Source organism: Equus quagga, chromosome 10 (genome assembly GCF_021613505.1).
Source record: "Equus quagga isolate Etosha38 chromosome 10, UCLA_HA_Equagga_1.0, whole genome shotgun sequence".
Lineage (NCBI taxonomy): Eukaryota > Metazoa > Chordata > Mammalia > Perissodactyla > Equidae > Equus > Equus quagga.
Window position 1 is genome coordinate 64,280,005 of NC_060276.1, and position 16,440 is coordinate 64,296,444.

Here is a 16,440-nt window from a genome sequence, read left to right on the forward strand (position 1 = left end):
ACTATCTTATCCTGATCTTGTTTCCTCCAAATTGAGATTGTACTATATTTGGAGCATGCCTCAGCTACATAAGGCCATTTTAGTTCTCATAAATGTATTCTTTTTTTTTTCCTCCCCAAATTCCCCCAGTACATAGTTGTATATTTTAGTTGTGGGTCCTTCTAGTTGTGGCATGTGGGACGCTGCCTCAACGTGCCCTGATGAGCGGTGCCATGTCTGCGCCCTGGATCCGAACCAGTGAAACCCTGGGCTACTGAAGCAGAGTGCACGAACTTCGCCGCTTGGCCACGGGGCCGGCCCATAAATGTATTTTTTGCATAATCTCTGAGCAGATTAAAATGCTTGTGGTATGGGAGATTTTCTATTCTAAAGGAGTAAAATGTAGGTTTCTTAGCTAGGAATTTACATTTGGTCAGTAAAGTATACTAATTGAGGTCATAGGGAGCCTTGGGTTTGAATCCTGGCTCCGGCACTTAGCACTTTCCTTAGGCAAATCACTTAACCTACTTAAACCTGGATTCCTCATATTTGTAAAATGCCTAAATTTCAAGATAATATTTACTGTTAAGATTATTTTGTTGATAACATATTTTCATGGACTACTTTTTATTCAGCTAAACATGAATTCAGCTCCAACTTTCATCAACTTTCCTGCAAAAGGGAAACCCAAACGGGGTGATACATACGAGTTGCAGGTGCGCGGTTTCTCAGCTGAGCAGATTGCCCGGTGGATTGCTGACAGAACTGATGTCAATGTAAGATTCCCTACTTTGTAGAGAGTTACTTTGCCATTATCCACTTTGAACCTTACTAGGAGGTCCTACTTGGTCTTGTCACCATATCACTGAGGTGGTAATAGTTTGGCAGTCCCTTCTTAAGTCATCCTGATGAAAGAGTGACATTACAAAACATCCTCTATTACTTCATTGAATTCAGCATGGAAGCCACTCTTTTGACCTTACTAAATCCATGGACTATCTAGTTACTTGGCAAATACTTCTTAATCTAAAAATGTTATGTTGTGGTTAAACAGAATATGGTAGCTATTCCATCCCATTTTAGACTACATTGTAGACTATTTTGGTTAGGTTGGAAAGAAAAAAGTGTAAATTTTCCTAAAAGTAGCCATAGTAATTTTGATTACTTTAATTTCAAATTATTTTGATTTATTAATGAATAAATTTCATACTTTAAAATGTTTTTCTCTCCTTTCTGTTAGATTAGAGTAATTAGACCCCCAAATTACGCTGGTCCCCTTATGTTGGGATTGCTTTTGGCTATTATTGGTGGACTTGTGTATCTTCGAAGAAGCAATATGGAATTTCTCTTTAATAAAACTGGATGGGCTTTTGCAGCTTTGGTGAGTGAATTTTAGAAGAAAACTTGAGTAAAACTAATACTGTATTGTTAAGTAGCATTTTGTTTATTTCTTAGCTTTGGGAAAGGATTTTATATGTCTTTATTTTATCCCTTAAAATCAGTTTGTTTCCTCCATGATCTCATTAGGATGGCCAGAGCTTGGAGGAGCTGATTATACTCAGTTTTTATTCAGCCTAAATAGTAGACTGTTACCCCTATGATAACATGTAATTCTTTTGAAAATGTTCTTCTAAAAGGCTTTTCAGTATTTCATTTTGAAACTTGTGTCAGCTTCTTTATAATTTTAAAAGTGTTTTCCTTTTGAAGTAAATATTATTGATTCTTGTGATGAACTTTATGGTGAAACATAAGCCTTAATCAAGAAATATTTTTTCTGAAAAAGTTTTCTGCATGTATTATTTGAGCAGATGCACTTTTCATATGCCTAATCAAGGTGGGAACAGCTTCACCATGTTATATGAATATTTCATTATTTTTTGTTTCCTAGTGTTTTGTGCTTGCTATGACGTCTGGTCAAATGTGGAACCATATAAGAGGACCACCGTATGCTCATAAGAATCCTCACACGGGACATGTGGTAAGGGAAGTCCAGGACTTCCTTCCATTGTACACTAAAGTTAACCGTAATGATTATCATCTTTTGAGACCAGTGCCTGCATGTATAGAAGGAACTAGATTTAGTTTTGACTTTTCAGTCTCTCTGTGTTAAGCTTCAGTTGCGGAAAAGACAGTGCAGTGCTCTTTAAAGTGGGAAGTTCCTTATCCCATTTGGTGAGTCCTTTTGACTAAGCTTTCTAAGAAGGAAAGTTAGCTTTCAGCTAAATAGAATAATTGGTCAAGTACTTGAGCATCTCCTGTTTCTAGGCACTGTGCTAGGTATTATTAGACATAGGGATAAACAAGAAAAACAGTCCCTGTCTTCATGGAGTTGACATTATTGTACCTCATGGTCTTGTACACTGAAATACTGTTTTTCTCATATATTCCATTGTTGAAAACATAGTATAAGTACAATGCAGAGACAGATAAATCATAAATAACACAGAAACAGCTTTTACTTTAGCCAAACTTACTATTGAATGCCACAGACAGAATGCTTACATACGTCAAGTGAATTAATAATTTGATAGGGTTTGAAAATAGCCCATTTTAGGATTAGGATACCAAAATTTAATGTATACTTAAAAATTTAATTTTATCTTTTTTCCCCCAGAATTATATCCATGGAAGCAGCCAAGCCCAGTTTGTAGCTGAAACACACATTGTTCTTCTGTTTAGTATCCTTTTTGTAATGAGTCCTTGGTGCTGCGTATTTTCTCACATTTCTGGTATTCTCTCTACAGCATTTGATTGAGGCTACTCTTTTATTAATGCAAGTCGTAATATCTTTGGAATGATATTACTGTGTCATCTGTCTTAGCCCAATCAGCTAAAGACCATCAGGGACAAACCTGCAGTCTGATAAAGCCAAGTTTAATGGATCGTTGCTACAAGGGAGACTGCACATCAGAGGAACCATGGGACATCTTACCTAAGGAAAGAGGGTGATAGGATTTGGGGAAAGGGTGGGGCTTAGGTGAAATGAGCATGAAGCAATGTTTTGATAAGCTCTAAGCAAAGCCAGGCTAAGTGTAAAGGGGTCAGCGTCTGGTCTGCACTGTGAAGTGGACCCAGGGTTCTGTTTCTGGAAACTACAAAGTTCAGATAAATGTCAGATTTTGTCTTCAGAAACTCCTTATTTGAAGCTCTGTATTTTGGTTGTAAATTGAGGCTACTTGGAAATTGTACTTGTAAATTGGGTGACTTATATCCTCCAGGCAAGAATGGAGTGTTTCTTCTTATAAAATTTCCTTATAATTTGAGTCAGTCTGTGATTTTAGAAAACAGTGGTCCTCATTGAGTAAGAAAACAGTAGTTACGCAAAGGTTATTTTGACCTTTTATAGCTGCAGCGCATCCTAGGGAGAAAGATTCTTTCCTGTGAACTTTGTGGCTGCTTTGTATGTATGTTGTCTAGTCCTCTTGAGTGGCAGGGCAGATTTTTACTTTCTCAGTCTCAGCTAATTTTTACTTTCTCACATCTGAAAATTGGTGCCTCTGTAAGCTGCAAGGATAGGTAACAGTGACATCAGATAGCTAAGAGTCTAAATTTCATAGTATTACTGAACATAGTTTACCCACCTGAATATATTAGCAGTGAGTCTGTAGGACAAATGAACAAGGTGAACAAATGTAATGTTCCTGGAGTTGTGCTTCTCAGCCAAGGGTCCTGACATTGACATATTGGAATCAGTTGTAGCCCAGGCTGGTAGAGAATCTGCCCAGTGACTTGATGGTAAAGTCATTTGCCCTACCTTCTTATCTCACTATCGAGATGACTTAGAGGTCATCTAGTTCAACCCTTACTCTATTGAAAATGGGTTGTGCTAGCTAAGAATATGCTAAGAACTTTGAAGGTGATTACAACCAATATGAGTAATTGAATCCCTTGAAAAAAGAAAAATATTTTTCTGATTATAAAAGCAATACAAGTTAATTAAAGAAAATTTAGAAAATACACGTAAGTATAAAGAAAAAAATCAAAACCACCATTAGTAAATGTTTATGTATATCTTTCCCTGTTTTATTTTACTATGTTGGTGATTTAATAGAGGTAATTTAAGGGAAACATTCTGAAAAAAATAAAGCTTTTGGTTTTAATTGAAGGACATTTGGAATAATTATACTTTCTCAAAACAATGTTCGTATGTAATGTGGAAAATAAATTTATTGTTTAAAATCCGGCTCAGAGCCAGGAGAGTTAATCTATTCACACATGGAATGATGGGCTAAAAAGATTAATCTAGTAATAAATGCCTAGTCCCTGTGATAAGAAAGAAGGTTGCAGGAAAAATATTACCCAAACCTTATGTTTTTTTCAAATCTTAAAATTTATTTTTTTAATTCAATTTATGTAAACTCAAAAAACAAAACAAAAAAAACAGTTAACCTATTTCTCCCATCCCCTACCCTCCATTACTGGTACCCACCACTCTATTCCCTGTATCTATGAGCTTGATTTTTATATATATATATATATATATATATATATATATATATATTTTAGAGTCTACATATAAGAGAGATCCTATGGTATTTGTGTTTCTCTGACTTATTTAAGATTATTTCAAAATTTAGGTTGAAAATGTTCATTTGTGGTTTGGTGGATAAGCACATTATTATACCTTAGAAATTTTTCAATATCTGGAAATGGTCTCAGTTAATTGTACTTTGAATTTCAACAGTGGAGCAAAAGGGCAGTTAAAATTGTAAAGTATTAGTTAATTGATTTGTGGTTTGTTAGTCTTTTAGCTTTGTCCTAAATCTTTAAATATGATTATATAAGAAGTTTAAGAAATTGGGTTTTCTTACTTTTTCCTTCTTGCCTAAAGGATAGACTTTAGCTTAAGGTTCACATATATTTGAACAGATTACAAGCCTGTTAGAATATAGAATTTCTTGTAAATTTGGTTAACAGGATACAAAATGGGGACTTTTTTCAGGGTGATGCTTTTTTCCTTATTTTGTTTTTGCTATTTTGGTAGTGGTTGGGAAGATCCAGGCAATATGTTCCGAGCAATTATTTTGCTAAGTGCTGTGAATGCATGATTTTTCTAAGGAGCTTATAGTACTGGGACAAACAGACAGTACAGACATTTGTACAGATACAAGATAGTTCCTTCAGTACTGTGTACTAGGTCTGATGGTGAGACGATAAATAAAGCTATTCAACTTTGTCAGAGGTAGGGAACTTTACAGAAGACTTAAAACCCCATTATTTTTTTTAGTGGACACAAAGCCTAAAGACTCAAAAGTTACCATGTTGGTAAGAATTAATAGAATGAGACTACTACTACATAGCAGTTACGATTTTGGAAAATATCCACATATTTATTGTTATTTTAATATTGTACAATTTACTACATGATTAATAAAGCAAACTATATAATGAGTTGCCTGATCTATTAAGCAACTTTTAAAATTATATTTTAGGGGCCAGCCCGGTGGCACAGTGGTTAAGTTCACAGGTTCATTTCACCCATGATCTAAAACCCTAATAGTAAAATCTATGTTTATTTTTGCATGTTCTCTTGAATTCTTTGCCTTTATGTATTTTCTTGGGGGAGAGGAGTTCCTTGTTTTTGCAGTTACAGACATTCTTTGCATGGCGTTTGGTTTCTTAATGTATTATAAGCATTTTCTGTATTGTTGTATGGCCTTCATAGTTACAAATGTGCATGAGAATTACAGAGAAATGAGAAAATATAGGCAAGGAAAGGGAAAAATAATCATCATTCTTGATGTTTATATAATGGATATATCATAATTCCATTATTCTCCTATTGTTGAACGTTACGAAGAATGTTTTTTTGGATATAAAAGTAATTTGGCATATCTCCAAATCCCCAAAAGTAAGGTTTGAAACAAAGCATATGAGTCTGTCTATTGCTCTTGATGTTTTGTTCAAATTGTTTTTCAAAAGGATTTTGCTACAAAAAGAGAGGAATAAGGTTTGCTGCCAGAAATGTATATGTGCGCTGATGTCTCTGGCAAGTGCTCACCTTCATTACGTATTCTCATTTTTTAAACTGTGAATTCAATAGGCAAAGGAATTGTAGGTAATTGTTTAAATCTACCTTGGACAATAATAATCAAACTGATTTAAACATTTTCCCACAATTTTGTAATTATGCTTCATTTTATGCAAATGTCTTTATCATATATAATGTACTTTAATTCCGCTAGCTCATTTAATAACCTAGTTCTTGTATGTTATGAACTACCGCCTCCTCTATTTTCTATTCCATTTTCCCAGAGTAACATTTAATCATGATTATGTAATTATTTATATTTATTTCATTGTTTATATCCTCCACTAGAGTGTAAACTTGTCGGAGGAGTCTGTCTTTTGTCCAACTAACAGCTAATAGTGCCTGCCACATAGTAAGCAGTGTTAGTAAAAGTTTAAAGAATTAATAAATGAAATGAAACAATGCATATGGAAGGGCATCAGAGCTCTTGATAGCTGAGAACAGCACACCAAGATCTTAGTGGTGTGTTGCAAGATGGAAAGCTCATTCAAAGAAAAAGCGTATAGACCGTGATACAAAAACCCTTCCAAAAACAAAGTCTGAGCCGTTAATCAGAGTACCCTACAACCAAAGCCTATAGAAAGGATCGATCTTTACACGTACCTGGATATAAAGAACCTCAGTAAGAAAAATGGAATTGCTGGAGAAGAAGACTTGGCTAAGCAACTGAAAGCATGATGAATAGGTGTCATCCCTAACAAGAGGCTATTGACAAGAGAGGGCAAGATGGTAATGAAGGGAGGAATAGACAGATTAGAGAGCCAATTAAAAAGGCAGGCCTTATCTCAACACCTTTTTTTCCCTTTCTGCTTAATTATACCCACATACGGTAGCATACAATATGCATGTGTATACATAATTAATTTGGGCATTTGTAACTGCTGTTTATATTCAGCAAACTGCAGAGTGAATCTCTCTTTTCTGCTAGAACACATTCTGTTTGGTTTAAAATTTGATTTTGCTTATTTTAGCATTCAGCCATGCCATGTGTTTACCTATTTGCATAAGTAGTCTATTTTGTATTTATGTAGCTTCTATATTCAGCTGAATAAAAGTGAGGTCATGGCATGTGTGATTTTCTTTTTTTATTAGAATAGGACGAAATTAGGTTAGTAGTAATTCATGCTTTAAAGGCTAATTGTTGAAATTCTGGAGAATTTTTGGGAAGTTATTTTTCAAATAAAAATTAGTTAATATTCTCTAAATGGTGCACATTTCAAGTGTGTTCTTTTTTGGGGGGTGGTTGAAATATTATTCAAAAGGGCTATTTAATATTTTTAAATGTGTATGAGGTTGGAGCAATAGTTGGAAGAATGTCCGGGAAGGTTATTTCAAAGTACAATTTCAGGAAGACTCATAGTTCATCCATAAATTATAATGGGACATTTATTTAAAATATCAGTTTTTATGTATACAAATGAAGTAATTTTCCAACCTTAATATTTTTATTTTATCTTCATAGTAAATAATTGTCATGCTGTATAGACACAAGACTACTTATTTTTTAGTTACAATTTTTTGTAATTAAGAGTTGAAAGTTTATATATTCACTCTAATTTTCTTCATGAAAGACTAGGAATATTAAAGTGGTATGTCATTTGTGTCTGTGAATTTCTCCTTAAACAATTTTTCTAAGACGGTGGGGTTACCTTAGGGATGGTGCTTTTATGTGAAGCTGCTACATCTGACATGGATATTGGGAAGCGAAAGAGTAAGTGATATCATATGCCAAAATGTAACAGTTTTGCCTTTGATACAGAAAAAAGAAGGTCCTCTTAATCACTTCCCCCCTTAGTTATAAGTATGTTATTTTACTTCTTTACTACTATAAAAGTAATATATGCTCATTGTAGAAAATGTGGGGAAAAATAGGAGTATGAAACATTTGGGAGGAAAGTTATCCGTTATTCCACCATTGAAAAACTAATAATTTTAACGTTGTAGTAGTTCCTTCCATTTGTAAGAACATCTTTAAGAATCTTATACACCCCTTTTTAACTGGAGTTAAATAATTCACTAATAAATATTTTCCTATACATAATTCTAAATTTATTCTCTATATACTGTAATTTACTTAACCATTCTGATTTTGTTAAATGTTCGGTTTTTTTCTAACTGTCCTTCTAATAAATACATCTTTAGTGACTATCATGGTATATTAAGCTTTATCCTCATTTCATATTAATTCCTTAAGGTAGATTCCTAGACGTAGAATGATTGTGTGGTCCTGTATATAAGTATTTTCAATTCTTTTGGCGTTGTAAACTGATGATGCTAAATTCTTTCCCCAAATGGTATAATTTAGATTCCTACTAGTGGTATTTAAGAATGCTTGTTTCACTGTAATTTTATCAGCTTTAGATAAGTTCATTAAAAATGTGTGTGTGTATTTGCTAATCAGATAAGGGGAAAATGTTATAATATTTTGTACTTCTTTGGTTATTAGTGAAGTTGAATATCTTCTTAAACGTTTATTAGCTGTTTGTGTTTTCCCTTATTTAAAATATCTTTTTGTCTTTACCATTTATCTCTTAGAGCTTTAGTCCTTTTCCCTTTGCTTTGCATGAACATTTTATATATTAGAATATTCACACATTGTTATTTGTTGCAAAGAAATTCTAACGCTGTAATTTTATTTTACTTACATGAAAATCAGTTTAATTCAAGAGTTTTCCTTTTATGGTTAAAAAGTTGAATGTCATCAAAATTAATCTACCTATGAGCCAGCCCTGATGGTGTAGTGATTAAAGTTTGGTACTCTCACCACTTCAGCAGCCCAGGTTCATTTCTCAGGCACAGAACCACACCACCCATCTGTGAGTTACCATACTGTGGCAATGGCTCACATAGAAGAACTAGAAGGACTTACCACTAGGATATACAACCATGCAGTGGGGCTTTGGGGAGGGGAAAAAAAAAAAAAAGAGTCAGCTCAGGGCAAATCTTTCCCTGCAAAAAAGAAAAAAAAAAAAACCTAGCTAAATAAAGTGTAATTACTTTTTCTTCTACAAGAGAAGATGACATTGGATTTCAAAATTTAGGAGATGCTTATTTTGCTAAATTGAAATGAATTTTTACATATTAGAAAAACAGAACTAATATATCAATTTTTTTATCCAGACAATATATATCCTTTCATTGGCTAACTTTTAAAAAATTGTCTATTTCACTAGACTTTTGGTGGTGAAGATGATGTAGTCTATACAGAAGTCAAAATATAATGATGTACACCTGAAATTTATATAATGTTATAACCCAATGTTACCTCAATTAAAAAAAGATTTTAAAAAATTTCTATTTCAGTATTCATTGTTAAGAAAGGGTCATCTGGGTACTACACTACTGGCCTGAGTTTAAATCGTAAAACATTTTGGCCACATATATTAATATAATCACAATTTGATCTACTTCTAAGATTCTAACGTAATGAAATAATCACTAATAATAATAAGCATTTCTTGGGGCTGGCCCCGTGGCCGAGTGGTTAAGTTCGTGCCTTCTCCTTTGGTGACCCAGGGTTTTGCCAGTTTGGATCCTGGGCGCGGACATGACACCGTTCATCAAGCCACGCTGAGGCGGCGTCCCACATGCTACAACTAGAAGGACCCACAACTAAAAATACACAACTATGTACCGGGGAGGGGGGGCTTTGGGGAGAAAAAGGAAAAAAAAATCTAAAAAAAAAATAATAAGCATTTATTTAGCACTTAATGTACTAGGAACTGCCCTAAGCACTTGTAGATATGTTATGTGAAAAAAGTAGAATACAAACATGTATACGTAGTGATACTGTATATATACATGTGTGTGCATTTGATTAGGGAAAAAAGTTTTCTACAATGAGCATATGTTAATACTCAGAAAAAAGTTTAACATTTACATTTTAGCCCCTAATCATATTGTGTGAAAATTTAAAAAGGAGAAAGAATTGTTCCCTAAGTATAACAAAACTAAAAGTTGTGTTTAGTATTGGCCAATAAGTATGTTTCTCTAGAGCTTCTGTTACTGTTAGCACACATGCTTCCCCGCATCCCGACCTTTGTGCTTCTTAGCTAGTCTTAGTCCGGGGTCTCAAATAGCCTCAATTTATGGCAGTCATACTTGAGCATTGTGGGGTCAGCATCTAGAGTTAAGGTCGTTAACTACTATGCTAAACCAGAGCGTACGAGATTAATGGAAGAGAGCTATGAATTTAGGGCTGGGAATCGTTTTTTTTTTCTCTCATTATTCAAATGAGGAATCCATGTTGAATGCGTTCCTCATACAGGCAGTGTCATTGCCTGTGCATGAATAAAATACTTTCAAATGAGGCTGTCACAATGATATCAATGTCTTTAAGTCAGTATTTATCCATAATACAATAAGGTCAGTTTTAAGGATTTAAAAGAAGTTTAATAAGTGAATAAATGATTTTATTGTCAGTAGTAAAACAGTGTTTGTAACACTAAATTCTTGATTGATGGCTCTAGAGAAATTCATTATTTCGTACAATTAAATTGCACAAGTATGTAAATGGAGCTACTCTATTATAACGTAATGAAGCAAATTAAAAGGGAAGGCAGACTCTTGAAAATATAAGAATGGGGATGAAAATTGTTGGAAAGTTGAGATTTTTAGCCCTTGCTTTTCACTCTTGGAAGCGTAGACTAAAATTTATGTCCTGGTTGTTTATTATGCTAAACATGCTCATTTTACTCCCCTGTCATTTTTCTGCAGTAATGTGTGTGGCTGGCATTGGACTCGTTGTATTATTCTTCAGTTGGATGCTCTCTATTTTCAGATCTAAATATCATGGATATCCATATAGGTATGATTATTTTTCATTTATATAGTGGTTGCCTATACCTGCAATAATTAGAGTTGATGTTGCTTTATAATATTTTCTCTTTGCTTTACCTCCAAACTATTCTAGCTTCTAAAGCAAAGAGATAGTCTTTAATTTAGGTATGTTGCATATAAAAATTTAAGATAATTATGATATGATGGACAATAATATGGACTTCTCAGGAACATCTTTCAGGATTATTCTGACATCGTCTAATCTAGAAATCTATAAAACACATAATGATTAGAACACTTTATATCATATCTACTCACACAGTTTCTTGTCTGCATACTCTGCTTCCTCTTGAGGAGGAAATTATTTTAAACCAATTTTTTCTAAACTTATAACCTCTACTTTTCACGGCTCTTTAGATGGCATATATAGAACATTTGATTAGAATCTAGTTTGTAGAAAGTATTAAGAAAGAGTGTTTAAGAAGTTCTAATCGGCTTGAAGTGTTCATAAAGATCTCTAAGGCTCAGGGAGGACGTTACTCTCCTGGTTATAAGTTCTTGACTTTACTTAATAGCCAAGAGAAATGTACCTACATAATGGGGGATGTTGTGAGTTAGTTTTATAATCTGAGTGCTGCCAGTTTCTATAATTCCTATTCTTTTAATACAACATTGTCCTGTTGTATAAAGTATTATGAACACTACAGGTAAGTATATCAAGTGATATTTTTGAGACACAAATTCATTCTTCATATTATTATTATTTATTTATTATTTATTTATTTATTTTGGTGAGGAAGATTGGCCCTGAGCTAACATCTGTGTCAGTCTTCCTCTATTTCGTATGTGGGATGCCGCCACAGCATGGCCTGATGAGCAGTGTGTAGGTCTGTGCCCAGGATCGGAACCCACAAACCCTGGGCCACCAAAGCAGAGCACATGAACTTAACCACTATGCCACTGGGCCAGCCTCCTTTTTTTTTTCTTTTGAGGAAGATTAGCCCTAAGCTAACATCTGCCACCAATCCTCTTTTTGCTGAGGAAGCTTGGCCCTGTGCCCGTTTTCCTCTATTTTCTGTGTGGGACACCTGCCATAGCTTGGCTTGATAAGTGGTGCGTAGGTCCACACCCAGGATCTGATCTGGCGAACCCCAGGCCGCTGAAGCAGAGTGCGCAAACTTAACTGCTATGCCACCGGGCTGGCCCCATGTTTTTAACACAAGTTTTTTTGTAGATAATTTTGAAAAACTCCTGGGTCGATTTGTTATATTGTGACACTCCTACGTGCCTTTTAATCAATGAACAACATAAATTAATCTTCTTTTGCATTTTTTTCTTACGAACTTAAGACCAAAACCTACTATAACTTTGATTCTTATAATCTTGCGACTTTATACTTTTATTCTGTGTATGTATATTTTAAAATAATTTTTCCTCTATAGAATACTAACTGGGATAGAAGGGTAATCTTGCTGGGACTTGTGTTCCTATTTGATCACCATGGTTGCTTCAATTGGTGTCTGTCTTCAGGAGATAGTTTAACTTGAGGTTATGTCTCTTTCCTGTTCTCCTAAGACTACCTCAGTATCTCAGTGTTTTTGCTTTTTGTTATTGATACTCAAAGTTTATTATACATGCACTCAAACACTCTTTGGTCTGTTAAAATCAAGATATTTATTAGCAGTAAAGCCTACTTTTCTTTGAAAGACTAATAGATTGGTATATTTTTTTTCAGCTTTCTGATGAGTTAAAAAGGATGCCAGAGATATGTAGACACTGGAGGAATGGAAGTTGGAAAATGAAAAACGTGTGTGTGTTTGAAAAGAAGGCGGCAATTTGTGTATTTTGTATTACCTCTTTTTTTTCAAGTGATTTGAATAGTTACTCCTTTAACCAAAGACGATGTGTAGTGCCTTAACAAGCAATTTCCTGTCAAAATCATGAAGTATTTGGATACCATTCTCCTCTTAATCTTCCCTTCCCAATGAACTTTATGGAACATTTAATTTAGTAGAATTAAGTATATTATAAAAATTTAAAAACTACTACTTCATTTTAATTAGAACAAGGTTCAAAACTGCTTAGTTAACTTTTGGCCATGTAACTTTATATTATCTTATCCAAAGATGGAGAAAAAAAGTTCTGACCAGGTCTTCCTGCATATGCCTGTGACAGATAACTGCATCAGGAATCCATTCTGAGCTTTTCCATCTTCGCGTGGATGTGTATACTTTGCACATCTTTCGTTTTGGGCAGAGAAATCATGTGTGCTATGTGGTCTTCTGAAAATGGAATTATCATTCTTCAGAGTACACATCTAGCCTTTAGAAAAAAAGACTAGCCAATCCTCCTCTTCCTCCATCTTTCCTACTGGAATACAGTGCTATATATGCTTCTTGGTAGCTGTAGGCATTAAAAAGTATCCCTAAATAGAGGAATATGATTTCTGCATGAGTGTGGTGTTAACTACATTGTATTTGGAAGGATTTCAGGTTCATTCTGTCTCCCTAGTTTTCTTTTATTTAGGCTGGGCCCCTCTCTAATGAAAATGTACCATAGTGCTAAGATCAGTATAACTTAAAAGTTGTCTAAAATGTTTCTGCAAATTAGAGATTGTCAGCATTTAATTTGTACCTAAGGAAAAAAAATAATCTCATCTGGTTAAGTTGATTTCTGTATTACAGTTACAACATATTTTATTGACCCTTGTGTTTAGGAAAAGGGCTCCCCTAGATTGGGAAAAGAAAATCCTGCAATATTGAGTTGTTGCCTGTGAAGAGAAAGTAAATGTTTTTTGGAAGCTGTTCTGTGTTCGCTATTGTTTTAGCCTTCACTCTCTCACTTTAAGTGGAGAAACAAAGTCAACAGTTGAAAAGGTTTTGAGTCTTGTCCTTTTTTCTCTTAGTGGAAATAACTGTATCTGCTAACCAAATTTCTGTGAACAGTGAAAGTTGAGAGTTATCATTAGGTCTAGCTATAACCATAACCCCCCCATAGTTATGAAGAGTATCCTGAAATGCCACTATTATGGAAATATGAGAATTATGATTGTGAAAAAAATTTTAAAGCAATCTTAGAAGTATTACATTAAAATAATACTGTGACTGCCTGCTACTATTCACCATCTGATAACCCTCCCGTGTGGTCTAGAAGTCTTATATAATACCAGAAAGAGATGGCTATAATTGCCTAAGAAGAAATGCTTTCTGTGAGCTTTCTGTTAGTAGATTTTGTGGGTGGGGGATATATTTGACATCTTACTCTTCAGTGGAGTTAATTTTTGTTAATTACTCCCATGTAAATCGTGTGATTCTAGATTCCTTATCTGCTGTTCTTGTACTTGTCTCAGGCCAAATAAATTTATGCTGTGATTCTTACAAGACTTATATGAAGATGCCCTAATTTGTACAGAATGACCAAGGGAATACTACTGCCATGTAATCTGTATAGCTCCAGATAATTTGCCATGAGCATTGAAAGAATGAGTGTTTTGTATTTGTTTTGTCTCCCTTAAGAGCACATTCTTCTTCTGTAAGGAGAAAAATTACATTCTGGCTAAAATTTGTGGAAAGCAGATTTACTACACTTAGAATAGTGTTGCTTTTATTGAAATTTTGAAATTAGCTTTCATCAGAAGTGCCTTAAGTAGATTCTTAATTTTCTAGTAATGGTTTAAATATTATTTGTTATGCATTTTTAAAATACCATTCAAAATGATACATTGTAGTGGCAAAGATAACCAAATGTCTGGCTGTTTGCTTTTTGACCATATCAATAAAATTTTACAATCTAAATTCTGAGTTTTTGATTAACATCTGAGCGGTGAATTTAAAACACTAAACTAGAATGGTAATATTAGGATATTCCAATTTGAAATAATAATGAAATTTCTTATTGTCCTAACAACAGTGAATTTTTTTTATTGAGGTCATAATAGTTTATAACATTATTAAATTTCAGTTGTACATTATTTGTCAGTCACCATATAAATGTGCCCCTTCACCCCTTGTGCCCACCCCCAACCCCCTTCCCCTCTGGTAACCAATAATCTGTTCTCTTTGTCCCTGTGTTAGTTTATCTTCCACATTGAGTGAAATCATACAGTGTTTGTTTTTCTCTGTCTGACATATTTCGCTTAACATAATACCCTCAAGTTTATCCATGTTGTTGCAAATGGGTCGATTTTGCTTTGTGTATGAGTAGTATTCCATTGTATATCTATACCACATCTTTATCCAATCATCAGTCGATGGGTACTTGGGTTGCTTCCACTTCTTGGCTATAGTGAATAGTGCTGCAGTAAACATAGGGGTGCATGAGTCTCTTTGAATTGTTCATTTCAAGCTCTTTGGATAAATACCCAGTAGTGGGATAGCTGGGTCATAATGGTATTTCTATTTTTAATTTTTTGAGAAATTTCCATACTATTTTCCATAGTGACTGCACCAATTTGCATTCCCACCAGCAGTGTATGAGGGTTCCCTTTTCTCCACATCCTCTCCAACATTTGTTCTTTTTTGTCTTGGTGATTATAGCCATTCTGACAGGTGTAAGGTGATTATCTTAGTGTAGTTTTGATTTGCATTCTCCTGATGATTAGTGATGTTGAACATCTTTTCATGTGCCTGTTGGCCATCTGCTTTGGAGAAATGTATGTTCATATCCTCTGCCCATTTTTTTATCAGGTTATTTGTTTTTTTGTTGTTGAATTATGTGGGTTCTTCATATATTTTGGAGCTTAATCACTTGTTGGATATATGGTCAGCCAATATTTTCTCCCAGTTGGTGGGTTGTCTTTTCGTTTTGTTCCTGGTTTCCTTTGCATGCAGAAGCTCTTTAGTCTGATGAAACCCCATATGTTTGTTGTTCTTTCTCTCTAACAACAGTGAATTTGATAGACCAATTTCCTTAAGTATTTCTAGATTGAGATACACGCTTTCATACGTTATCCTTCGCTAATGTTGTCACCCATTACTTTAGTCAAAACAGCCAAGATAGATGAGTCGAAGAATCGCTGTTTTCAATGGTTATCTAGCTTCTGTCCCAGTCAGTAAACACTGTAAGTAATTTCTTTTTGCTACTAAATAGTTGATTTGAAACAGTTACCCAGACATATTATCAAGTTCTATGAGACTGGGCAATAGTACATTTTCAAACATGGAGTAGAAACATTGGACAGGACATAAAGAGATCTGGCTTTTAAACAGGTTTTAGTCCTTACTCTTTCTGTCTAGCTTTGTGACCATAGGGCAGTCGCCTGAACCTCTCTGTACCCGTTTATTTATTCTAATGTGAGTGCATTGAACTAAATCACCTCAGTGTCCCTTCCAGCACTACTGTTCTATGATGCAAAATATTAAAGGTGTATTTACATTTTGAATAGAGATCATTTGTGATATTCAGGTTTGGTGTTGAATTAAATCAGCTGGAATGCAGGATGTTTTGTGGTCAGATTTCTGAAGAAGCTGTGAAATGCTTATGGGGGCCATTATAGCTGCTAATTGTATAATAATATGCATTGAAATATTTTTTAGAAAGGATACACTTGGAATCAATATGTTAAATGGGTTCTGCCCAATTATGAGCAAGGATGAGATCAACAACGGTAACAGTATACTAATATTATAGAAAGTCAAAGCCCAAGGGACCTT

At 34.4% G+C, this 16,440-nt stretch overlaps 1 protein-coding gene across 2 annotated transcripts in view; it reads left to right on the forward strand.

The window, feature by feature from the left end:
- The window catches only part of MAGT1 (magnesium transporter 1), a 44,701-nt gene extending 30,118 nt beyond the window's left edge, over positions 1-14,583 (forward strand). For both annotated transcript variants that reach the window (XM_046673460.1, XM_046673461.1), the window contains 7 exons: positions 615-755; positions 1,220-1,360; positions 1,868-1,957; positions 2,594-2,657; positions 7,647-7,721; positions 10,727-10,817; positions 12,525-14,583. In XM_046673460.1, the coding sequence (XP_046529416.1) occupies positions 615-755; positions 1,220-1,360; positions 1,868-1,957; positions 2,594-2,657; positions 7,647-7,721; positions 10,727-10,817; positions 12,525-12,540 (618 nt within the window). In that variant the 3' untranslated portion in view covers positions 12,541-14,583. The remainder of the gene's footprint in view (positions 1-614; positions 756-1,219; positions 1,361-1,867; positions 1,958-2,593; positions 2,658-7,646; positions 7,722-10,726; positions 10,818-12,524) is intronic.
- Positions 14,584-16,440: the final 1,857 nt, after the last annotated feature.